Genomic DNA, 27,497 nt, shown 5'->3' on the forward strand with positions numbered 1-27,497 from the left:
TTTTTTAATTTATAAAAATATATAATATTAATAACGTCTGGTATAATTTTTAAAACTAAATTACAGTTTTTTAAAAAAATATTTTAGTACTTATAAAAAAGTTAAAAAAAATAACTTCTTTTATAATAAAAAGTTTTTTTTATCACTCTTATTTTAAAATAAACACTTTTAAAACTAAAAAATTAATTACAAAATAACTTATTTATAAGTTACTTTATTTTAATATAAATATTTATTATTTAAACTATTTTTTCAAAAAAAAAAACTTAATTAAACTATTTACTTAAACGGGCCTGCTACACATACAAGTATCCAAGCATCCAAGTTGGCCCAGCCCAAATCGAAGACACGCGCATAAGGAAGCATAACATGGCGCGTCAAAATCACGCGCTCAACACAAACGGTTACGTATGGCAGACTCTTCCACTTCCTCCACTTCTTCCACTTCTCAAAACGCTTCAAAACCAAGGAAACGCTCCCATTTTCGAGCAAAAATCAAAGTTCAAAATATACAAATCGTTGTTCGAAACCTCCATCAAAACAACATCAAACTCTCCGTGAAGAATCTGAAGAGAAAACGAAGCAAATACACTCAACGTAAGTTCATCAAGATTACTGTATATTTTAGTTTTCTTCTACGTCGTTCTTCTAGGGTTTACTGTGCTATTATTCTTGCTTCTTTGTCACACTGTTCTAAGTTCTACGTCATTCTTCTAAGTTCTACGTCGTTCTACATTCTTGTTCTAAGTTCTCTTGCTACTGTTGTTGATTTTTGGGGCTTTATTCCGTAGATTGGGGGTTGAATACTGTTTGAACTTGTAATGTGACTTGATATTGATGCATGTTTGAGTGATATCTCACTGATATATATGAATGTATCTGAATAATATCTATCTCACTGTTATCAATGGGTGTATCTGACTCTTACATATGGGTGTATCTTACTCTTATCAATGGGTGTATCTGACTCATATATGCGTGTATCTTACTGATATCTGAATTAATTTGATATTGAAGCATGTTTGAGTGATAACTGACTGATATATATGGATTTATATGAATAATATCAATGGGTGTATCTCCCTGTTAACAATGAGTGTATCGGATTCTTACATATGGGTGTATCTTACTGTTATTAGACCTTGTAATGTTGCTTGATATTGAAACATGTTTGACTGATATCTGACTGATATATATGAATGTATCTGAATAATTTCAATGGGTGTATCTCACTGTTATCAATGGGTGTATCTGATTCTTACATATGGGTGTATCTTACTATTACTAATGGGAGTATATTTGTGTGTATTTTTTGTTTCAGACAAAATGGCAGCAAGAAACCAAACGAAAGACCTTAAGTGTGCCACACATCTCCTGAGTGATAAGTTCAGAAACATGGCTGAGGAGAAGAAGGCAATTGTCAGGGATCTCGGATTTGGTGGGTTGATGCACGTCCCACCTCTAAGGGTGGATCACCAACTCTTAAGGGAACTGGCAAACAACTTCAAACTTGGAGAGAACAGACTGAAGACAGGATATGGTTCTTTCCAAATAACACCAAAGACAATAGGTGATGCGCTTGGCATCAATGCAACAGGTAACTAGCTCAAAATTATAGGTGTATATTAAGTTCATGCTTGGGTGTATTTAAGGTTGATGCTTGGGTGTTTTTGAACCGATTTTGATACTTTGTTGTTTTCTTTTTTGTAGGAAATCTGTTTCCTGAGAAAGTTGAGTATAAGCAACTTTATAAGCAACTTTCTGATGATGACAAAATAATTTATAGAAGATTCCAGGGTAAGACCCTCAAAAGTCTTACCGATGAAATGATGGAAATCGGCGTTGGCAGCGAAGAGGAATGCCTGATGTTCAAGAGGATATTCATCCTCTACATACAGATGGCGTTCCTTTTGCCAACGACGATAAACAAAATATCGCCCGTGCACCTCGCCCCATTTTTTAAGATGGACGGCATATCGGAGAGAAACTGGGGGGCGCATGTTTTGACCTTCTTGATCAAAGGCATCACAGACTACCAGGATAAGAAGAAGAAGGCAATTGATGGCTGCCTCTTTGCCCTCATGATAATATACTTTCATCTTTCTGAAAACAAAGGCAAGAAGAGGGCCGAAAGACCACCAAAGCCTTGGATTGCCAACTGGACTAAGGAGAAGTTGGTGGAAAGAATGACTGCAGAAAAAGAAGAAATTTTGGTAAGTAAACATAATATGTTGCTTGTATTTTATTTACCTGAATGCTGCTAGCTAAAATATCTCATGTTTCAGGGGATTGTGAAGATGGCGGAGACAAGAGCAAGAGAAAAAATGAAAGAAAAAGAAAAAAAAGAAAAAAAACAAGAAATCAAAAAAACAAAAAAAAGGAAGGCGAGTCCAACATCGTCTTCGGAGACAGAAACAGCTACTGACAGTGACACTTCTACCTCTGAGTCTGAGACTCAACAAGACTCGGAGGATTCAGCAAGAAAACACCCCATCAAAAAGGGGAAAAAGTAAGTACCATACTTGGGTGTAATTTCTTTTTCGAGTTGGGTGTATCTTGTTGATCACGTTGGGTGTATTTTTAGTATGTTCTAAATAATCACTGTTTGCCTTCCAGAATCGACTCCAGAAAAAGAAAGCAGAGGCAAGAGGAGCCAAATTCTGATTCAGAATCTGAATATGAACAAAGTGATGAGTAATGTCCTGAAATTATTACTCCTTTCTTTTGGCTTCATTATAAAGATTTCGTGTATTAACTGAAGTGTCTGTTATTAACTTATAGGAGTGAAGAATCATCACCTGCAGAGAAGGAGAAGGAGAAGAAAAAAACAAAAACAACACCAAAAAAGTAAGCACTTCTTTGCATAATATTCTGTGATAAAATTAATTTTTTATTTCTGATTGGTACTCTTTTTTTTCCACCCAGAACACAACCAAAAAAGAAAAAAGTTCTCGTGGAGGATTCACCTCCTAAAGAAGACCAATACTTTGACGGGTACAGTACCTCGTAAGCTATATTACCGTCTATCGTCGTAATTATTTTTGTTAACATCTTCTTTTATGAATGTAGTGAGACATATGAAATATCAAGTGACGAACTGGATGAATGGCTAGGGCAAAACGTTGATAAATCTGCTGCAGAGGGGTATGTCTTGATGGGTTGTCTATTTCATATTTTGTTGTGTTTTGTATGCTAATAATTGTTTCTTGTTTCGCAGGGAGAACCAACCTGACCTGCGATCGACAGAAGGTCGCTATGTGTCGTCTGAAACGTAAGAAGCTTTATTATTTAATAAAATCTTGTTATCATGAATTGGGTGTGTCTTGTGGTACCATTTGGGTGTATTGAGTGGATCAAGTTGGGTGTATGTTGTCTAATAAGTTGGAATATTAACTTTGTTGTGTTGCTTGGATCAAATCTGTCTTAGAATACCGGCTGTGAACTTGGGAACTGATGCTCCTTCCTCTCAAGGAAACACAGAACAGAGTAGTGTAAACCAGCCGTCACAGAGCATGTAATTTCTCTTTCAAATAACCGTTACTTTTGTTCTTCTATTACCCTTCTACTTCTAATTCTGTATATATTTTTTTTTAGAAAAAAAAGCCCTTTATTATTTTATTCAAGAAAAAAAAGGCAGGAAAAAAAAGCAAAAACTGCAAGTATGTAAGTTCTCAAAAAACAAAGCCTGTCTTCTTTTTGAATTGTTCGGGTGTATTTCTTGAATTTCTTTGGGTGTATTTTAGGTTGAGTCCGTCTGATTCGAATATGATGGTTGTGAGGGAACAGACACCGTCCGAAGCGCTTGCAATGTGAGTTTTACAATAATATTCACCCTTATAACCTTATTATTTTCAAAGGCGTTGTTAACCTTTCATTTTTCTTCTTGTTTAGAGTCCCAATTCAGGTTTTTGTGCCGGCATCCCAAACAACCACTGAGACAGATTTTGAACCAACCCCTATGCTACAGATTGAAGGGACTACAGAAACGTAAGAAATAGTATTGAGTGTATATTTGTTTGGAGTTTGGGTGTATATTAGCTAACAGTTTGGGTGTATATTGTTCCTGATTAGTTTCTTTTACGCCGTGATTAATTTTTTGTAACTGTGCAGCACTCCTGAAACCCCCAAACAACTTCAAGAGACCACACCCACGGTTCCCCCAGCTCCAACTAAAGTGTAAGTTCATCAGACTAAAATCAATCTTTGCTTATCATCTGTATATTCTTATTCTTATTCTTATACATGATGACGCAGTCATCCAGACGCAGAAGACGCTGCTGCCCTGTTGATGATGGCACGGACAGCTTCCTATGTTCCGAAAACAGATCCAGGGGTGCCATCATTCAGCCTTGGATTGACTGATTCAAGCCAGGAGGGGGCGTCAACGCAGGAGACAGAAAGGGAAAAATCTCCAGAAGCTGCGAATTTGATAGAACAATTGGACAGTTTGGTCCAAAGAATAGCAAGCAGCGCGACGAAGGAAAAAAACACAAGTCCACAAATTCAGAGGGAGACTGGGGGAGAAAGTTCTGCAAAGTTTGAAACTCCTCGGGGATTATATCAGATTACGGATGATATGAAACAAAAGTGCTACATCTGGGGGACGAGACTGAAGGAAGATGCAGATGGCAATACTAACGAGTATGAGGAGATGTGCACTCTGATTGGCCAAGGAGAATACATTTTGATGAGAATGCACCTTGCTTCCCTCCAGGCAAAAAGTGATATAGAATCTCAGGTAATATTAGAATAAGATTCATGTTTTTACACCAAAGTCAATTACAATGCTTATTAATGTAAAATTGATTTCGGCATATATTTCTAGATTGTATCTGCCATCTGCCTCATCCTCAACAACAAAAATGAAAAGAGATTTCAAGAACAAATATACTGTCTCCCCCCCGATATTGTGGTAAGTCTTACTTCTACGAACTTCGGGTGTATTTTCTGTATTGATTTGGGTGTATTTGTCACGTTCCATTGGGTGTAAGTTTAGTATTTCATTTCTCGTTTCCCATTCTTGCAGTGCATGGCACTTTCGGATCACCCAAATGGGGAATTCGTATCACCAAAAACGGAAAAAGAATTCAGGGTGGAAGCCTACCCGAGTTTCATTCCCTTCATAGATAGAAAAAAATTGACTTCGCACCCATATGTAAGTTTTCGTTTCCTAAATTTGTTAGTACGCTTATTTACTTATTTGCAAAATAAAATAACACACTGTTCCATGTGTGGCAATCCTTCAGATTTTTGCCCCTGTCTGCTACGCTGGGCATTGGTGGTTATGGCTGATAAATACAAGAAAGCGTAAATGTCAAATACTTGACCCGCTACACAAAATAGCTCCCACTGATGAGAGAAAGGCCATTAATAAATTCACTGTAAGTTGCCTCTGTCTTCTTTACTTTAATAGATAGGTCTATTTCGTTAGTTGTGATGGGTGTATATTGTCCATTCAGTTGGATGTATCTTGTCCATTCATTCGGGTGTATTACTGATTTGTTTTCGTATTTAAGGGATACGTATTTTCAAGATTGATAACATATGCCGGCGGGAAACCTCTTCAGAAAGGGGAGAGGGAGAAGGAAATTAAATCACCATATGTTAAAATATCAGGCCAAAAAACAAGGTATAAATTTGTGAGTCTGATCATTAAACTTTTGTAAATGAGATTTGTAATTTATTTTCTTCGTTTTCAGCTATGACTGCGCTGTGTACGTTATGAAGTGGATGGAGATAATTGAGCCGAAAAACATCAAAAAGGGGAAGTATCAATGGGATAATTGGCCACAGGTAACTGTCTTTAGAACCATATAACTCTGTATTACTTTACTGAATTAATATTGCTGTTTAAACAGAATATACTTTTTATTGTAGGAGGAGGTGGACCACTATAGAGTGGAGTACGCATCCCGGATACTATTCAGTGAGATGAATACACAGAGAGATCAGGCAATTAGAGAGAGTAGTGCTATAAGGCTGTCGAAGCCATCCTCTATATTATTAAGTCCGTTTTGTCAGATTAATTCTGCTGATATAGAAACTGGGTAATCCAACTGCTTGGTAGTTTGTAAATTGAACAAATGATGTAAATATTTGCCATTTATCTACAACTTCTATTCCATGTATATTTTTTCCCATAGTTAAACTATCTGTGCTGGTAAACTGTCTGTGATGTATTCAAAAGCTGTATTACAGGTGGTAAAATATGAAGGAAAAAAAAACACAAATTATAAACTGCTACACCCAACGCAAGTCTAATAATACACCCAAGGTTGTATTAAATATACACCCAAACTGTCTGCGCTGTATTCAAAATGTATGAATTACATGTACTAAAATATGAAGAAAAACATCAAATCAAATATAAACCCATAACCTGAGAATTTTTACAGCTTTTGTTTTATATATATCTATATATGTGTCTATATCTAAATTGTGAATTAACGAAAATACACCCAAAATAACAGTGCTTTTACACCCATATTCTGTAAAACTATACACCCAACGAGTTATCCCCTGCTGCTGGTACCCTGAACTGATAACTCATAACGTGTCCTTGATATTCGCTGCAATTTGAATGCGCCGCTGATGCAGCATCAAACAGGTTTATCTGAAATATAACACACACACATTACCTAAACTATTAACGAGAAAAATAAACTCAATCGCCACAAATTTAAAGAACATTACTTTTACCTCGCTTAAAACTTTCGTCTTCTTCTTCTTTGTGGCATTTGCGATCTGTTTCTCCAGCTTTGAACCTAGCCTGTTTTTTGGACGTCCTCTTGTTCGAATCCTTGGCGGGCTTTGAAGCTCGTTAACGGATTCCAAGTTGGCGTCTTCGTGGGATAAAGAAGATGTCCCCTTCCTTTTGGCTTTTAATGCTTCCATCTCGGCCATGACGTTATCGTACGCGCGGTGCAGAATTGCAGTCAGCTCCTCCGATTCGGAGGCAAATTCGCATATATTTTGCGAACGAAAAACCAATTGGTCGAACCTCTTGCTTCTTGGCTCCATTAGTGGCTCGTCGTGGCTGCTCTTGATGTGTGTGTGTCGCCTCTTTACCTTCTTGCTCCATCGTTCCAGTATGTATCTCGGTGACACTTGGCTTACTTGTTCGAAGCTTAACACGCTTAGTGCGTGACGGCACAGTATCCCTCTCGACTCGAATAATAAGCAATGGCATTTTACCTCGGCTGCAACCGAGTTGTAAGTAACCACGAACTTGTTGAATATTGAGCTGGAAACTTGTTCTCCGACTTCGTATACTGAATAGCCTAGAGCGGAATTCTTTAGTCTGGTGATGCAATTCGCCTTTCCTTTGAATTGCGCTTGGACTTCCCTAAACTTTGCGTGAGTGTACGCATCTTGAAACTGAGCTTCAATGCAGGATTTGGTTGCACACGGTATGACCGTATGAAAATCTGCAGCATCTGATTCTCTCTCTGCTTGCTCCCTGCTTCCGAGGCAATTATCGTATTGTTTGACGAACTGAATAAGCGAGCTGTTCCGGGTGATATACTTGTTAAAAAATGAATGCATGCTCTCGCTCCTTTGTGTGCTTCTCATCCCTGCCCAGAAATGGTGATCCAGATAGATAGGAACCCATATGTGACGGTCTTCGTACAGATCTGCATAATACACCCAAAGACAGTCTATAAATACACCCGAAAAAACATGCAATTTACACCTCTGATGCAGATTTTAAAAAGACATTACCTGAAAGCCACTTGTTGTCCCCAAGACCAAAATTCAGCAGAAAATCGTTCCAATTCCTATCGAATGAGTCTTTGCTGTGAGAGTTCCAAACAACTTGGCTCATTTCTTGTTCGATATCGGCATGTCCCTTGTACCCGTTTAATTTGCTTGGAATCTTCTTCATGATGTGCCAAATGTACCGGCGGTGAACTGTTGTTGGCATACAGGCCTCTAAAGCCCTTTTCATGGATGCGCACTGATCGGTGAGAAACCCTTTCGGAGCGTTTCCTCCCATGCAACGAAGCCAGCTTTGAAATAACCATTTGAATGATTCAATTTCTTCGTTCTTCATCAAAGAGCATCCGAGAAGTGTTGATTGACCGTGGTGATTCACCCCGACAAAAGAACCACAGACCAAATTATACCTGAAACAAATTACCATGGTCCAGAATGCAAAATCATTAGCTACACCCTAACAAATGCTTCGCATACACCCAATGAAACAGCCAATATACACCTCTACTGCGGATTCGTAAAAATAAATTAATTTGGCATCATAAACAGGGACAATTTGTTACCTGTTTGTGTTGTAGGTGGTGTCGAATGAAATGACGTCTCCGAAATACTCAAAGGCGGCTCTGCTTCTTGCATCGGCCCAAAAAGCCAGCTTAATCGATTGATCCTCTTCAAGTTGGAGCTCAAAAAAGAAATTCGGATTCTTCTCTTTCATTCTTAAGAAATATTTCCCGAATTCCTTTGCATCTTCTTGTTCGGAAACATTCCGCACTTCCCTGGTAATGTAATTCCTCACGTCCTTTTCGATAAAATTTAACTCGCGGTGACCCCCGGCAGCCGCAACAAATGATTGGTAGGTTTTGCTTGGTCTGATACCGGCCTCCTCGTTATTCTCTATCGTACGACGAATGGACATGCTTAGTTCCCTGTGCTGTTTGAGCATCTCTGCTTTGCTTGGACAGCAGGGGTGTGAATGATCCAGCACAACCTTTGAAATGATCCAAGCACCGACATCCTTCAATGTGTGTATATAAATTCTTGCAGGACAGTTTAGACCGGCTGTCGGATTGGTCTTCTCGGTCGGAGATATTTTAGATTTCCATTTTCCCTCTCTGCTACATGTAATCAGTTGGTTCTTAATCTCGTTTCCCTTCCTATTTGTGCACCGAACTCTTGTAGAGAAACCTGCAGCCTTGGCGTAGTTCCTGTAAAATTTTCCAGCATCTTCAAGGGTGGTAAAGGTCATTCCGACCTTTGGAACAAGCTCGTCATCAACAACTGAGAGAGGCTGCAAAATACACCGTGTCAGAACTGTAAATACACCCATAGATATGATTCAAATACACCCAATCATGTCTAATACGATACACCCTAACCGCAACAACTCAACTACAGAATGACTTTTAAAGCCATAAACTGTAAATACACAGCATGCAGATATAATACAGTTCTAAAAACACACCTAATCATGTCTGTTATAATACAGCTGAACAACAACAAGTAAATTAAAATAACAAAAAACCAGTAAAGTGTAGATACACCCACACTTCTAGCTAAAATACACCCAAACAAGAATTGATCTACACCCGAGCGTCTGCTACAAATTCCAGGTAATTAATCACAACTAATACATTGAATCGACAGATTCAGGTAAACGTGTTACTTTCACAGCCAATGTTCAGCAATTTTTCAACTACACAATGCTATACAAATTACTGAAAGAAATTTCATACTAATCCTATGTAAATCAAACCTCAGGGACTTCGTTAGATTCTGACTCATAATCCACTTCGCCTGCATTCAGATGACAATCTGAGGTTGAATGATCCATTATCTTCAAAACGAGATCAAACTTTGATTTCGAAAAACAACAAATCAAAAATAGAAAACGAAGCTCGAGTTGCAGAGAGAGACAAAGGTAACCTAAACGAAGAAGATGCTAGTGAGAAAAGGAGAATAAAAGAACAATGGGGAAGAAGGAGGGTAAACGCGGGAGAAGAAGAAGAACGAAATCTCAAAATAACGAAAACGAAAAGGGAAAGAAATATTTTAAATCTGGTAGTTAGATATACGCGCGATGTTATATAGCGCGTGTAATCAACGTACCTGAAGCAGCGCGTATTTTGATCTTATTGTTTAATGAACTTGTAAGGCATACAAGCCATTAGGGCTTGTATGCAGAGCTTTTCTGTTACTTAAACTAGACCTAAATGTTAACTGAAATAAAAAACTCTAGTAAACAATACTTTTTTTTTCCGGTGTCCTACTAAAATAATACTTTGCCACAATAAGAATTAATTGTTTTATTTATTTTAATAATTTGTAGCTCTTGCTATGAAGAAAGAACACGAATTAAGCAAAGAATATTCGAATTTTAGAATCATATCGAAATAATAATATTAAAAAAAGATTTTAAGTTTATATAAATTTTGGTCTATTGTATAAACTTAAGTACGAGAGAGAGAGAAGGGGGATTTATGGCTAGAGACAGTATAGTACATGTAATTATAGTATTGGTAATTGAAGTAGCTATTTGTTCTGTCAATCCTGAATCCCAAAAAGCCATTATTGAAAAACATTGGACAACATTTTATCATATTGCATCTGGACAACTAGAAGGGTGTCTCAGGGAATGTAAAATTCGCTATGAAACTAATCAAAAAATGAGAAAAAAAATGCATTATAGAATGTATTGTCGCTGAATGCAATAGCCGTTATTCGGAGAAAAAAGATAGGAAATTATGCATTAGAACACTTTATGCTAAATATATAGGGTAAGAATCTCTCTCTCTCTCTCTCTCTATGCTAAATATATAGGGTAAGAATCTCCCTCTCTCTCTTTCTCTCTGAAGATGCTCCTAACAAAGTAACAATTGACGAAATAAATATTTTAAATATTATTTTGATTACAATCTTTATTTTTCTGTTGTGTATATACTTCAATTATTCTTGAATTTAAATGATCTAGTTGTTTTTTAAAAGTTGCGCAATGAAAAAAAAAATTGCGAGAAGCAATCTACAATGTTGATTTTGGATGCACAATGCATAGACTGTTTGTCTTTACTATGTTATAACTTATTTCAATTAATGTTTCAACACTTTTATTATAATATCTATCAGATCATAATAGCTAACTACAATCAAATGTAAAGAAAAGTATGCATTAATATTTTGAAAACATAATCTTGATATGATCTTTATTATGTAATTTTGGGTTTAAATTAATTTTTGAATTTTTGATGCGAGAGATTCTTTACTCTTATCTAAATTCTGAAAGAGCAATCAACTATTAAAAAAATCTAAATTTTTATCATGTAACAGAAAAAACAAGTTTTTTAAAGAGATATATAAGTAAATTATGGTAACTAAATATAACCTTGATAAAATGAAATAATATAAGTATTTAAAAATTTTTGTTTGGTTCTCATTTTTCTAATTGTACTTGGATATTTTATTTTGGTTTATTTCTATGTTTTATGAGCCTTTTATGATTTTACCGATGCATTGTCCTTTTTAAATTTTAATACTATGTAATTTGAGTAATTGTGACTACAAATTGGTATTTATGCTTACTGTAATTAGTTAGGAAGTTGTTAGATGTTAGACAAAAGTGTTAGATAATTAGTGAATTAGTTATCATTATTATTTCTATTCTACGAATACAACAATTGTACAGTGTATTACCGTTAGTAATTTTCTATAGAGAATCGTTCACTCTCTCTCTTCTTCTTCCTCCCTTCTCTCTGTCTAGTTCATCTTTCCTCTTCTTTGCTTTCTTCTTCTTTGAACTCAGACTTGCACAATAGAGCTTGATGAGAGTGCAGCCTCTCCCTCGCTATTTCATATGGTGCGTTGAGTGTGGAGGAAAGGTGAAACGAGACTAAGTTCAGAAGCTTCCGGATCTGGTTTTGCAAGAGATTCGTTGATTCTTTTCTTCTTTGTGTGAGTACTTCAAGGAACAGTGCTGCTTTAATGACCTCAATCAATCATTGTTCTTCTCTCAACCTCTAATGGCTGATGATCAAGGAGAGGTTACTCCAATGATGGATGCACAATCTATTGAAATCTTTTTGAATCAAATTGCTGTGTTTCAGGATCAGATGGTGAAAACTCACATCAATCCGATGCAAGATCCAACGAGTTAGTATTATATTCACCCAAGTGAAAACATTGGTATGCCTCTCATTCCAATTGTTCTTACTCCTAATAATTACGGTCTGTAGAGTAGAGCAATGTTGTGAGTTTTAGAAGGAAAGAACAAATTAAAGTTTGTTGATGGTTCGTTGCCTCGACCACATGAGAATGATCCTTTGTTTGACGCTTGAAAACGGTGAATTACCTACTTAGTTTCTTGGATTAATTTATCTTTGAGCCCCAATATTTCCAATAGCGTAAGCTGGAACAATATAGCTTTGGATCTGTGGAGAGATTTGAAACATCGATATTATCAAAGTGACAAATATAAGATAGTTGAATTGCAAGAGGATTTATTTTCCATGAAGCCAGGAGATCTAGACGTCACCTCTTACTATACGAAAATGAAGTCAATTTGGGAGCATCTTGGAAATTTCAGGCCAATTCCTCATTGTCGAGATTGCAATTTGGTGTGTTCTTGTGGATTGGAGGCAATATGCCAGTACAGACATGAGAACTATACCACACGATTCTTGCGAGGCCTTAATGACCAATACTCTTCAGTGCGGTCACAATTGATGCTGATGAATCCTATGTCTGATTTGGATACTGTTTTCTCCATGTTAAGTCAACAAGAGCGGCAATTTGGCGAAGCACCAGAATCTAAGGTGTTCTTCAACAAAACTACCACAAAGTCTCAATCCTTTGATGACAAAAGCAAAGGAAAAAGGTAGAGGTCGTGGTAAGGGTAATCGGTCTTAATGCACCTTTTGTGCTCACACCGGTCATACTGTGGAGACATGCTACAAGAAGCATGGGTATCCACCTCATTTACGCCAAAGGCAGATGGCAATGTTAATTACATGGCAACTAATTCACAGGCTGAGAAGGTCATAGATGAGCTCGGCTAAAGCAATCTAAGCACTACTTGCCAAAAGGAAGCTAGTGAAGCATCAAGACTTGATCTCACTCAAATTCAAAAGGAAGCTATACTCAAGCTCCTCCAAGGTCAGGATGCTCAGTCACAACCTCATACTGCACCTCAGACATAACTTCTCCCACACACTTCTCCAATGAGTCAAGGTAGAATTATAATTTTAAAATATAGCACCATAATTTTCTCTTTTGTTGCTGTGAAATCCACCCTTTGGGTCATTGACACAGGTGCTACTAATCATGTGACTTTTGATCTTAATGATTTTGAGCCACACCATTCCATTCCCCCTATAATTGTTAGCATTCCCCCTATTACAAATGTACTTTTTATTCCTCTTTTGACTTTAAACTAATTTCTGTGTCCAAATTGACCAAAAATTTAGAAGGTCAAATGCTCATTAATGATACATTCTGTGAGATCCAGGACCAAGCTATTTTGAAGAGGATTGGAGTAGCTAAATGCACAAATGACTTGTATACAATGAATAGTAAACCAATTGTTGGCACTTCTACCCACATAGGTAGCAAATTACCTCATGATTTTGTGGTTGCAGCTACTGCCACTTTGGAAAATTCTGCTGCTATAGTTAATAAGGTAGATACACTTTGGCATTCACCATTAGGTCATGTTCCACAGCACAGGTTAGAAATAATGCACAAAATATATCCTACGATTGTTTGTGCTGCACACATACATCCATGTAATTCTTGTCATTTAGCTAAACAGAAGAGATTACCTTTTTCTTATCGTGTAACTGAATCTGCTGATTGCTTCGATTTAGTTCATGTGGATATTTGAGAACATGTTTCAACCTCTTCCTTTAATGGTCAAAAGTATTTTCTCACAATAGTTGATGATAAAAGTAGATATACATGGATTCATTGCATGCATCATAAGTCTGAAACTTTTGATCATATTATACATTTTGTTAGACATGTACAAACTCAATTTGGAAAAACTGTTAAATGCTTCCACTCTGATAATGGCCCTGAGTTTGCTTTGAAATCCTTTTATGCTTCCAATGGCATTTTGAACCACACTTCTTGTGTAGAAACCCCACAGCAAAATGGCATTGTGGAACGCAAACACCAGTACATACTAAAAACTGCACGGGCCTTGATTTTTCACTTTTCTTTGCCAAAATATTTTTGGACATATGCTGTTAAATATGCTGTCCACTTGATTATTATTCAATCTAGTCATTTTCTAAAACAAGTGCCCTTTGAAATCATTTTTGGAACTTTGCCTACTTTGTCCAATTTAAAGATTTTTGGGTGCTTGGTTTATGCCTCTACTTTTGTTCATGGCAAAACCAAGCTTGATCTTTGGGCCTGCAAATGCATATTCTTGGGTTTCAGGGAAGGTACCAAAGGTTATACCATGTTTGACTTGAACTCCAAGAATATATTTACTTCTAGGAATATTATATTCTATGAATATTTTTTTTCATACAATAAAATTAAAAATTCTACATTGGGACAAGTAGATTTAACACCCAAGTCACATCAACATGCACATCATTTTGATTCCTTTGTAGATAATACAGATTATTTTTAGTATCCGTCTATCGTAAATGAAGAGCATGCTAACAACACTACTCACAATCATGTCACATTATCTGCATTATTCTCACCTCCTCAACTAAGAGAGGACACTGCCACGCATTTATCATCTCATGTATTAGAAAAAAATTCCACATTCCATGCATCTACACCTTCCATTGGAACAAGAAAGTCAACCCAAATTAGACAACACATTTAAAGGACTATCATTGTGACATTCCTAGTGTGAATTCTACTGTCAATACTCTTTGCAGGTATCCTATCTCATAGTTTATATCATATGAAGCACTAGGTTCAAAACACAAAGCCCTTTCTTTAGCCATTGACAATACCGTTGTGCCTTGCACCTATGAGGAAACTGTTGTTCATTCTTGCTGGAGAGAAGTTATTAATAGTGAACTTGAGGCATTGAGGCAGAATCAAACTTGGTGTGTAACAAAAATCCCAGCTGGCAAGAGGGCGATTGGTTGCAAGTGAGTCTTTCGAGTAAAATTCAATCCGGATGGAACCATTGAACGTTACAAGGCAAGGCTTATGGTGAAAGGATTTACTCAAGTTGAAGGAGTGGATTTTATAGACACTTTCAGTCCGGTTGTTAGGATGACCATATTGCACATAGTTTTGGCTTTAGCTACAGGCAAACTATGGCATATTAAGTAATTGGACGTTAATACAACGTTCCTTCACAAAGATTTGCACAAAAAAGTGTATATGAAGTTGCCTCTAGGATTAGATGGGACTGATCTTGATTCATCCTCTGTTTGTAAGCTACAAAAGTCGTTGTATGGATTAAAGCAAGCTAGCCGTCAGTGAAATTTAAAGCTTACAAAGACACTCACTGCTGCTGGTTTTGTCAAATCCAAACCAGATCACTCCCTGTAATCAAAGATCACTCCTCGTGGCATTACAATCATCATGTTTATGTTGATGATTTGGTTTTAACTAGAGATAACCTGGCAGAAATTGACCATGTCAAGCAATTGTTGGACAACAAATTCAAAATCAAAGATCTTGGTGATTTAAAATATTTTTTGGGGATGAAAGTGGCAAGAAATTCTAAAGGTATTCATCTCTGCCAACGAAAATATGCACTAGACATTATCAAGGACTTTGGTTACTTAAGTTGTAAGCCAGTTAGTACTCCAATGGATTACACTTATGCTTCAAAGTTATCAAAGCAAATTGGCACTTCACTGCAAGATCACACTCCTTATCGTCAGTTAATTGGTCGGCTTTTCTATCTCACAAACTCACGCCCTGATATCTCCTACGCTATTGGGAGATTGAGCTAGTTCCTTGACTGTCCCACTTATTCTCACATGCACGCAGCTCATAGGGGTGTCCTTCCTTGGGAGTTTTCTTTTCAGCAGCCAATGATTTGAAGCTAACAGGATTCTGAGATGCTGATTGGGCTACATGTGTGGACACTCGACGATCCATCACAGGACATTGTTTCTATCTTGAAAATTCTTTAATCAGTTGAAAGAGTAGGAACCAAAGTACTGTAGCTAGGTCATCCTTGGAAGCAGAATACAAAGCCTTAGCTGCTGCCACATGCCAAGCTCAATGGCTATCCTTTGTGATGAAAGGTCTTAGTATGCTATTAACTGAACCCATCACCCTTTATTGTGATAATCGTTCTTCCATCCACCTTACTATTAATCCCATATTTCATGAATGCACAAGGCATATAGAAGTTAATTTTCACATTTCTCAAAACCAACATTTATTAGGTCTTACTCATTTGATGCCAATTCCTTCTAGTAATCAACTTGCTAATTTCTTAACCAAAGTTTTGGCTCCAAGTCCCTTTACTGTGAATGTTTTTAAACTAGGTCTTTTAGACATCCATAATCCTAGTTTAAGGGAGGATGCAACTTGAGTAATTGTGACTGCAAGTTGGTATTTATGCTTGCTGCAATTAACTAGGAAGTTGTTAGACGGTTAGACAAAAGTGTTAGACAATTAGTGAATTAGTTATCATTATTACTTCTATTCTACAAATACAAAAATTGTACAGTGTATTATAGTTAATAATTTTCTATAGATAATCAATGAATACATGATTCAACTTTACCCTTCCACTCTCTCTTCTTCTTCTTCCTCCCTTCTCTCTGGTTGGTTCATCTTTCCTCTTCCTTGTTTTCTTCTTCTCTAAACTCAGACTTGCACAATAGAGCTTGATAAGAGTACAACCTCTCTCTTACTATTTTCACATACTGAAATGTCACTTTTAAAATTAATTACTTAGATGTTACTCTTTTTATATTACAATAAATTAATTATAATTAAGAATACAATACCAAATCAATTATCACCTTAATAAAAAAATAATATTTAAGTAATTAATTTTAAAATAGTGATATTTTGATAATAAATTTAAAAAAAAAAAATTTGACGTTAGTCAAAAGGCATGTTTTATGTAATTAAACTTTGAATCACTGTACCATTATTACCATTACCATTAGTCCGTTATGATTAGAGAATCTGAAAAATAATTATTTTTCAATAATTTTGTTTACCTCTATCTTTTTATTTATTTTTTGTTATAGGTACCCTCTCGAAGAGAAGAGTTGAAATTTGAACAAATCATGCATTGAATAGAAGAAGGTGTCAAATAAATTTGATCAGATTGAAAAGTGATTTGCCTTGTCGATTTTTAGTGCTTTAATAATGCTTTAATTATGGTCTTTGTTTGTGGTTGTTCTTTAATTATCTTTAAGTTTGAAAAAATACTCCTTCAATAATAATAGTAACTAGCTATGATATAATCAAATGTATTAAGATCACGTGAAATAAAATATATTTAGTGTTTATTTGTTATAATATTTAAACAATACCTTTAAATTAGGTTGTTTAATCAATTAACTATCTATTATATTAAAATTTAATTTTTAATTTTAAGTATTAGAATATATTAGGATCAATTAGTTTGAAGGTCAGAGATACTATCAACATCATCTTCAATAATGATCATGTCATCAATATACAAAAGTAGAAGAATAACCCCAACGTCCACTTTTACGAATAAAGAGAGTATTCTTATGAGGGCTGCAAGTGAAATCGAGATTGCATATAGTGGTGCTGAACTTTTCAAACCATTCACGAGGAATTTTTTTAAGACCATAAAGTGCCTTACGAAGGAGATAGACTTTGCTGGAAGGACAAAGATATCCCAGTGGTGGTTTCTTATAGACCTTCTTTTTCAAATTCTCATTAAGAAATGCGTTCTTCACATCCATTTGACTGAGAGATCATTTTTTGACCGCAACAATGGCAAAGAGAGCGCGAACAGATATGATACGAGCAACATGAGCAAAAGTCTCTTTATAATCAATACCATACTCTTGTGTACATCCTTGAGCAACCAACCGTACCTTATAACGGTCAATATAACTATCAGAGTGAGTCTTGATCTTGTATACCCATCTGCTACCCACAATTTCATTATTAGAAGGAGGATCAACTAAGTCCCATGTGTGTGCTTTTTCAAATGCCTGGATTTCTTCGTGCATTGTTTACTGTCAATTTGGATTTGTGGAGGCTTCTTGGAATGACTTAGGTTCATGGTGATGAAGAATAGTATAAAAACAATGATAATCAAGAAGATGAGGAGGTCTTACCCTAGAAGAATGATTGGAGGGAGGAGGCATGATAGCAGGAGCAGGATCATCGTTCGGTTTGGAATCATCGGGAGATGGAAAAGACAGAAGAGTAGGAGACCTGAGAGGTTGACTTGAGATAGAACCTGTAGAATCATCACTAGAAAAAGGGTCAACATTGGAGTTAGTGAAAAATGGTGATTGAGTAGAAGGAATGGACTCAAATCAAGAGAACCTAGAAAACATGTGATGCTCCCAGAATACAACATGACGAGATATACGAATACATCTAGAGAGAGGATCCTAACAACAATAACCCTTATGTTTAGTGCCGTAACCAAGGAAACAACACATGCGAGCCCGAAGTTCAAGTTTACTATGTTCATGAGGCTGAAGAAGAACAAAACAGACACAACCAAAAACTCGAAGAGAACTGTAATCTGGAGAGGTATGATAAAGACTCTCAAAGAACGTAATGTTACCAAGAACAAAAGAAGGAAGTCTATTAATAACATGGACAGCAGTGAAAATAGCTTCACCCCAAGAACGCTGAGGACACGAAGAAGAAATAAGCATTGCACGAACAGAGTCAAGAATGTGATCATGTTTGCATTCAGTCCGTCCATTTTGTTAAGATGTACTAGGGCAAGAAAACTCAGACAAAGTACCTTGTTTAGAAAGAAAATTTAAAAGTTTGGAGTCACGGTATTCCATAGCATTATCGCGTTGGAAAAATTTAATGACCTTGAAAAACTGAGTTTTAATCATAGTGGCAAAGTTAATATAAATCTGAGACAGCTCATGGCGATTAGTCATCAAATAAACCCAAGTAAAGCGTGAATAATAATTAATGAAAACTACAAAGTATCGAGCCCCTCCCATAGAAGCCATGGGAGTGGGGGCCCAAACATCAGAGTGGATAAGATCAAAAGGAGAGCAAGCAAGAGATGAATTATTGTGAAAATATAAAGCTGGTGATTTTGTAGTTTGACAAGAAATGCAATTAAAAGACTCATTATTAACTTGACCTAAAACACCCTTAGACACAAGAGAACACAATTTTCCTAAGGAGTTGTGGGCAAGACGGTGATGCCACAAGTAATGGGTAGATGGAGAAGAAATAGCACAGAGATTTGACGTAGGAGGAATATGAAGATTCTCGAGTTCAAACAAGCTTCCGACCTTACGTCCAGTCTCGATAATTTGTCCCATCCAACAATCCTGCACACGACAACCAGAAATGGAAAAATTGACATCAAAATCGAGATCAACAAGTTGACCAATAGAAATAAGGTTAAATTTTAATTCTGAAATAAAATAAGTATCAGGGAGACTAAGATTTGACTGTAAAATAAAACCCTTATGTGTTGCATACAATAGGAAACCATCAGCAGTGTTGACAGAATGTGCATTTGTAGTGGTAGACAAAGATGATAAAAGATGACACAAAGGATACATGTGATGAAAGCAACCATAATCAAAATACTATTTATAATTTACCTGGAGGAGTGGAAAAAGCAGCCGGAGTATTGCCAGAAAAGGAGAGAAGTTGCTTAAAAAGAGACTTAATATTAGATAGAGAGACAAGAGATTGGTTGAGAGAAGCAGAGGGGGTAGATTCAGTAGCAGCAACAGCAGCAAAAGCAGGCACATTCTTAGAAAAGTTGAAACGAGAATGATACTTGGTCTGATTAGGACGTGATAGGAGAGTAGGACAGGTAGTAATCAAATGTCTCAAGAGCTTGCAATAATGGCAAAATATTATTGGGCAATTGAAGCCAATTTGTCATTTCAACTTGTAATTTCGAAATTTAATAAAGGGGCAGTCTGGGGGTAGATGACCAAAATGATGATAGTTTTGGCAAAATTTATCCTTTTTGTCTGTAGGCTGAAAAACATCCGATTTTTTCATAATAACGGAGACAAAGACAAAAGAGAGAAGAAACTGTAAAATCGGGATAGAAATCGAGAAAACGGAGGGCAGAATCAGAAAGAGCTCACCAAAAAACCTTAGGGAGGGTCCCATTGTCAGCTACATCAGCAAAGGAGGACATGTTGCGACGCCAGATTGGAGGAAGAAAACACGTCAAGGCTGACACGGTGGTGAGCTGGGGCGTGGATCTGGCAACGGGTCAGGTCAGAGCAACGTATGGACCAGAACACGGGTCAAATGAAGCTACGGGTCTTCGAGACATGGATGGTTCTGGAGCATTGATCTCGAACGCATATCAACGGTTCTGGATGTGCGTCTGGAAGGAAGAAAAGGTGATGGCGGGCAGGGAGCTTGCGGCGGCACGTCAAGGCATTTTCGGCGATGTGGTTGAGCTCGTTGGACTCAAGACAATGAAGCAAAAAGAATGATGTGGTCACTGACAAAGAAAAACGTCGGAAAGGAGATCGAAAATAGGTATAAAGAGGCTTCCGGAAGAAGAAACATGAAAGACTATGAACGATTTTTTATGAAAAAAAAATCTATGCTCTTGATACCATGTTAGAAACAAGAGAGTAATCTGAAGAAAGGGTTGTCTATTATTGAGTGAGTTGAAGAATAATACAATATACAAGGCTATATATAGATGATAGAAGAATCAAAGCAACAAAAACTATTTGATCCTAATATATTCTAACATTAATGATGAACTTTCCTAAAAGTATTTTTTAGTTAATTTTTTAATTCATTAAATCAAATAATTTATATATAATTAATTATATCAAATAATGAATTTGATTAGATATATCTAAATATCACATGATTGAATATAGCTTAATTTATTTAGTATTAGTATAATGATTGATAATATGAAGTTATGATCTCCAGAGAAGAATAAAGATAATGGTATATGATGCATATATATTATTGAACAATAATTTTGGGAGATTTTTCTGTGTATATAGTAAATTAAAGGAATTAAAGAAATGAATGAATAAAAGAAAGGCGAAGGGCTTCATAGATCACCTGCACAACAAAGGAACGCATCAAACTCAATACAAGAATAGAGAAGAGTAGAAAGAAGAAGAAGAAAGAAGAACAGAAAATCAAAAGGAAGCTAGACTCACAATACACAATGTCTTCTTTAAGAGCTCTCCTCTAGCTATTAATACTTTTTCCAATCCCTATCTCACGCTTAGTTAGTTAGATCCTTGGAATTCAGATCTCTCTTTCCTTGGAATAGAATCCTTTTTAACATTATTGTCCTTTCTCAATGTATCATTTCTTTATCATTTAAAAATGACATTGTCATCAAGGTCAAAAAGCTCCCAAGTGGCTTCATCTTTAGTCATACTCTGTCACTTGATCAATACCTCTTCTTGCCATCGTTTATTTTGCTTGATAATATGGTGTTCCAAAATCAGTTGTGCTTGAATCTTATAACCTTGCTCGTCATTCAACAAGGACATGGGAATGGTCATGGAGTTAGGTTTGCCTTCACATTTCTTGAGTAAATAGATATGAAAAACTGGATGGATCTTCGTAGTAGAAGGAAGTTCAAGCCTGTAAGCTACCTTGCCAATCCTAGCACTAATCTGAAACAGACCGAAACACCTTATGGAAAGCTTATGATTCTTTCTCAATACAATCGAATTTTAGGTGATATAGGTGAAGCTTGACGTAAACAAAATCATACTTGAAATTCAATGTCATGCCTTTTTCTATCTACTGATATAGGTGATATAGGTGATATAGGTGAAGCTTGACGTAAACAAAATCACACTTGATATAGGTGATATAGTTGAACGCCAGAAAGGGGGTAGGTCTTGGGCGTTCAACGCCTAGTATGGGCAGGCTACTTCGAAGAAAAGTATAGATCATTATATGTTGCTGGAAAGCTCTAGAAGTTAGCTTTCCAACGCCATTGAGAAAGCATCATTTAAACCTCTGTAGCTCCAGAAATGCTCATTTGAATGCACGGAGGTCAAAATCTGACAGCATCTGCTACGCTTTCCTTGCCTCTGAATCAGCCTTTGCCAAAGCTCCTCAATTCCAGCCAAAAATTACCTGAAATCATCAGAAAACACAACAACTCAAAGTAGAATCCAAAAATATTAATTTTTCACTAAAACCTATGAAAATGCAATGAAACTTAAACAAAACATAACTAAAACAATATGAAAATGATACCAAAAAGCGTATAAAATATCCGCTCATCAGAACACCAAACTTAAACTGTTGCTTGTCCCCAAGCAACCAAAAAATAAAGTAGGATCAGAAATAAGAGAAGGACACAATAAATCTCAGAGTTTCCAATGAAGCTTAGTTCCAATTGATGAGCGGGGCTAGCAACCATTTACTTATGAATAGTTTTGGCATCTCATTATTCTTTGAAGCTCATAAGTGTTGGTGTCTTTAGGAATTCAGAATCCGGATGATATTATTGACTCTCATAGTTTAGTTCTTTTTTATTCTTGAACACAGCTTCTTTTAGAGTCTTGGCCGTGATTCTAAGCGTTTTGTTTTTCCGTATTACCACCAGATACATAAACCCCACAGACACTTAACTGGGTGAAGCCAATTGGATTGTGATTCAACTTTGCTAGAATCCCCAGACAGTGGTGTCCAGAGTTCTTAGGCACACTCTTTTGCTTTGGATCACAACTTTAACTACTCAGTCTCAAGCTCTTCACTTGACACCTTCACACCACAAGCATTTAGTTAGGGGGAGGAGCTCATTTGAAATTTTTTGGCCAAGATTTTGTTTCTTTCAGGCCCTCCTAACCATTGATGGTCAAAGTCTTGGATCCTTGCTCTTGCCTTTTGTTTTAAAGAGTTATTGGCTTTTTCTCTCTTTTTTTTTTTTGCTGCTTTTTCTTGCTTCAAGAATTAATTTTTGGGATTTTTCAGATCACCAATAATACTTCTCATTTTTCATCAGTCTTTCAAGAGCCAACACACTTAGCTCCAACATCAAATATGCACTATTGATTCATGCATTCAGAAAGTAAAAGTAATGACACCACATCAAATAGTTGGACTATTCTTATTATATAACTCGAGTTCATGCATCTTACTTCTCTTTTTCAAATAAAATTTTTCTTTTAAGCATGATGAGAGATACATGGAATATTTCATAGCTTTAAGACATAAACAAAGATGATCATGTACTTAGAAATAGGAAACAGACAATGAAACACAATGGAAAAACGGAAAAATAACATAAAAATAACATAAGCAAGGGGGTAATGGAACGTGACCACCTTAGTGACGGTGGCTACTGCTTCCTCTAGTGGATCCAATGGAGCATTTAAGCTCCTCTATGTCTCGTCCTTGCCTTTGTTGCTCTTCCCTCATAGCTCTTTGATCTTCTCTTATTTAATGAAGGATGGCGGACTGCTTTTGGTGTTCCATCCTCAACTGATCCATGTGGGAGCTCAATTCTCCTAGAGAAGTGTTCAATTGATCCCAATAATTTTGGGGAGAAAAATGCATCCCTTGAGACATCTCAGGGATTTCTGGAGGTGGCTACACAGGCTCTTGTGCAGGCTCTCTTATGTGCTCCATCCTTCTTTTAGTGATGGGCTTGTCCTCCTCAATGGAGATGTCTCCTTCTATGACAATTCCTGCTAAATTGCATAAGTGACATATGAGGTGAGGAAATTCCAACCTTGCTTGGGTGGAGGTTTTGTCCACCACCTTGTGTAGCTCTTGAGGTATCACCTCATGTACCTCCACCTCATTCCTGAGAATTATGCAATGAATCATGATGGCTTGGTCAATGGTCACTTCGGACCGGTTGCTAGTAGGGATAATAGAGTGTTGGATAAATTCCAACCATCCTCTAGCTACGGGCTTGAGGTCATGCCTTCTTAGTTAGACAGTCTTGCCTTGAGCATTCCTCTTCCACTGAGCTCCTTCCATACAGATGTTTGAAAGGACTTAGTCCAGCCTCTGATCGGATTGACTCTTCTAGTGTAAGGGTGTGGGTCTCCTTGCATTAATGGTAGTTGGAGCGCCAACCTTACACTTTCTGAGCTGAAATCCAAGAGTCGATCTCGGACCATGGTGCGCCAATTTTTGGGATATGGGTTCACACTAGTGTCATGATTTTTAGTGACCCATGCATTGGCATAAAACTATTGCACCATTAAGATCCCAACTTCCGGGATAGGGTTGGTCAGAACTTCCCAACCTCTTTTCCAGATTTCTTGTTGGATCTCCGGATAATCATTCTTTTTGAGCCTGAAAGGGACCTCAGGGATCACCTTTTTCTTTGCCACTACTTCATAGAAGTGGTCTTGATGAGCCTTGGTGAGGAATCTTCACATTTTCCAAGGTTTGAAGGCGGAAGCAATGGCTTTTCCTTTCCTCTTTCTTGAGGACTCTCCGATTTTGGGTGACATACTTAGGAATGGTAGAAGCCAAAAAGCGAAGCTTTTGCAGCACCAAACTTAAGAACTTTGCTCGTCCTCGAGCAAATATGAACAAAAGAGAAGAAGAGAGTAGAAGAAGAAGAGAATAGTAGAGATGGAGGGAGAAAGGGATTCGGCTAAGTGGGAGTTATTATGTATGAGGTGTGTGTTTGAAGGGTTGTATGATAGGTTATTTATAGGGTTGTGTTTCGTCCATGAGGGGGAGAAAGATGGGTGGAAAAGATTTGAATTTGAAATGGGTTGGTGGGAGTTGATGAAGGGTTTTGGAAAGAGAAAAAGGTGATGTGAATGTGATTGGTTGAGGGTGTATGGGGAAGAGTGCATGTGGGAAAGGAAGAAAGTAAGAAAGAGAAAAAGATGGGGTAGGTGGAGATTCTGTGGGACCCACTGGTCCAGAGAGGCTAGAAAATTCGGATTCCCTGCCCCCTTATGGGCGTTGAACACTCAGCCTCTGCTCCATTGTGGGCGTTGAACGCCCTTTAGGGTCACCCTTCCTAGCATTCAACACCAGTAATGCTGCTCCCTCTTGGGCGTTGAACGCCCACACTTCTCCTTGTATGGCGTTAAATGCCAGCTTCCTCACCCATTTGGGTCGTTGAACGCCCCTCTTGCCTCCTTGTCTGGCATTCAACGCCAGCAAGGGGTGTACTCCAGGGTATTCTGCTTCCATCTCTGAACGTCTCTATCTCTGTTCTGGTTACTGCACATGATCACAAACTTAAAGGGAACAAGTATAAAGATAAACTAATATTACCGAAACAAAATTAAACTTTAAGAAAAATAGAAATACTCTAGTTATAGTTGGGTTGCCTCCCAACAAGCGCTTCTTTAACATCACTAGCTTGACGGTCAGCTCCTTTACGGAGATGGATAGGGGCTCAGAATTTTACCCTTTACAGTAAACTTCCTTCCTGTACTCTCATGGATGAGCTCCATATGTTCTAGAGACAGGATCTTGTTCATAGTGTGTGGAAAGACTGGACTGTCAGTGCAGACAACTCTCATGCCATGTGAGAGACCTTCAGTGGGGATCTTCTTATTCTCTAGCCTTTAGGCACCTTCTTCTTAGTGCCTTTATTCTCAGTGCTTGATGATGGTTTCTCAACACCAAACTTAGATTTAGTGTTTCGGGACTCTGCACTGAGAGAGAAGGTTAGAACACTAAGTGTTGCATAGTTGTCTCTCCTTTAGGGAGGGAGTTAGGTTTGGTCATCTTGAACAAGATGTGATCTTCCCATAACTGCAGAACGAGCTCTCTCCTTGCCACATCAATTATGGCATTGCAGTGGTTAGGAAAGGTCTTCCAAGGATGATGGATTCATCCTCGTCCTCTCCAGTATCTAAGATTATAAAATCTGCAGGAATGTAAAGGTTTTCAACCTGTACTAAGACATCCTCTACCAGGCCATATGTCTTTTTCAGTGATTTGTCTGCCATCTCCAATGAGATCTTGGTAGCTTGCACCTCAAAGATTCTCAGCCTCTCCATTACAAAGAGAGGCATGAGGTTTATGCTTGACCCTAGGTCGCATAAAGCCTTTTCAAAGGTATTTGTTCCTATGGTGCAGGAAATTAGGAAGCGTCAGGGATCTGGCAGCTTCTGAGGTAGTTTCTTCTGAACCAAGGCATTGAGTTCCTTGGTGAGCACTGGAGGTTTGTCCTCCAATGTCTCTATTCCAATTAATTTGGCATTCATCTTCATCGAAATTCCTAGGTACCGAGCAACTTGCTCTTCCCTAGTCCCCTTTTCTTCATCAAAAGAAGAGTATTCTTCAAATTCTATAATCTGTAACAAGGCATTTCAGGGAACCTCTATGGTCTCCTCATGAGTGCTGGTTTCTTTTAGTTCTTCAACAAGGGGGTCCTTAGGGGGCGCAAAATGCTCATCCTCCCCCATTGTGGCATTTAACGCCAAGACTTGCTCCTACTTGGGCATTGAACGCCTAGCCTCTACTCCCTGGTTGGCATTCAACGCCAGAATCTTCCCTTCAAATTCAGCCTCAGCTGCTACAGTGAGGACCTTGCACTCTTCTTGTGAATTTACTTCAGTGTTACTTGGAAGAGTGTTAGAAGGGATCTCAGGGATCCTCTTACTCAGCTGACCAATCTGTACCTCCAAATTCCTGATGGAGGACCTAGTCTCTGTCATAAAATTATGAGTGGTCTTAGAGAGATCAGAGACTATAGTGGCTAAGTCAGAGAGGTTCTGCTTAGAAGTCTCCATCTGTTGCTGAGAAGGTGGGAATGATTTGTTATTGAACCTATTCTGGTTCCTTCCTCCTTGGTTGTTGTTGAAGCCTTGTTGAGGCTTCTGTTGATCTTTCCATGAAAAGTTAGGGTGATTCCTCCATGATTGGTTGTAGGTATTTCCATAAGGCTTATTGTTGGGATTCCCCATATAATTAACCTCTTCCATCATGGGTTGATCTGGATCATAAGCATCTCCTTCATAGGAGGTGTCTTGAGTGCTGCCAGCTACAGCTTGTAATCCAGTCAGATGCTGAGAGATCATGTTGACCTGTTAAGTCAGGATCTTATTTTGAGCCAATATGGCATTCAAAGTGTCAACCTCCAGGACTCCTTTCTTCTAAGCTACCCCATTGTTCATATGGTTTCTCTCAGAAGTGTACGTGAATTGGTTGTTTGCAACTATTTCAATGAGTTCCTGTGCCTCTTCAGGCGTTTTCTTCAAGCGGAGTGATCCACCCGCAGAATAGTCCAATGACATCTTGGACATCTAAGATAGGCCATCATAGAAGATACCTAGGATAGTCCATTCTGATAGCATGTCAGGAGGACATCTCCTGATCAGTTACTTGTATTTTTCCCAAGTTTTGTAGAGGGATTCACCCTCTTTTTGTCTGAAGGTTTGAACTTCTACCCTGAGCTTGCTCAGCTTCTGAGGTGGAAAGAATTTGGCCAAGAATGCATTGATCAACTTTTTCCAAGAGTCTAGGCTTTCCTTGGGTTGAGAATCCAACCATATCCTAGCTCTGTGTCTAACAGCAAAAGGGAAAAGTATAAGCCTATAGACTTTAGGATCTACTCCATTGGTCTTAACAGTATCATAGATTTGCAAGAATTCAGATAAAAATTTATGAGGATCTTCCTGTGGAAGTTCATGGAATTTGCAATTCTATTGCATTAGAGTGACTAGTTGAAGCTTCAGCTCAAAGTTATT

General features: G+C 37.5%; 2 protein-coding genes and 1 long non-coding RNA gene across 3 annotated transcripts; all 3 read left to right on the forward strand.

Moving 5' to 3' along the window:
• Positions 1-1,395: 1,395 nt before the first annotated feature.
• On the forward strand, positions 1,396-2,528 carry LOC140179163 (uncharacterized). Its single transcript, XM_072217817.1, has 3 exons — positions 1,396-1,597; positions 1,711-2,213; positions 2,286-2,528. The coding sequence occupies exons 1-3, from the start codon at positions 1,396-1,398 to the stop codon at positions 2,511-2,513; spliced, it is 933 nt and encodes a 310-aa protein (XP_072073918.1). The 3' UTR covers positions 2,514-2,528.
• Positions 2,529-2,678: 150 nt separating this feature from the next.
• Positions 2,679-5,311, forward strand: LOC112746954 (uncharacterized). The gene is made up of 13 exons (XM_072217818.1): positions 2,679-2,687; positions 2,762-2,847; positions 2,926-2,994; positions 3,070-3,144; positions 3,218-3,271; positions 3,428-3,514; positions 3,744-3,809; positions 3,892-3,987; positions 4,111-4,176; positions 4,255-4,738; positions 4,826-4,940; positions 5,027-5,092; positions 5,247-5,311. The coding sequence occupies exons 1-13, from the start codon at positions 2,679-2,681 to the stop codon at positions 5,309-5,311; spliced, it is 1,338 nt and encodes a 445-aa protein (XP_072073919.1).
• Positions 5,312-5,471: 160 nt separating this feature from the next.
• On the forward strand, positions 5,472-6,012 carry LOC112748131 (uncharacterized). Its single transcript, XR_011872963.1, has 3 exons — positions 5,472-5,629; positions 5,700-5,793; positions 5,878-6,012. It is a non-coding gene; the product is annotated as an uncharacterized lncRNA (long non-coding RNA).
• The last annotated feature ends 21,485 nt before the right edge of the window (positions 6,013-27,497 follow it).

The sequence above is a fragment of the Arachis hypogaea genome, chromosome 15 (assembly GCF_003086295.3).
Source record: "Arachis hypogaea cultivar Tifrunner chromosome 15, arahy.Tifrunner.gnm2.J5K5, whole genome shotgun sequence".
NCBI lineage: Eukaryota > Viridiplantae > Streptophyta > Magnoliopsida > Fabales > Fabaceae > Arachis > Arachis hypogaea.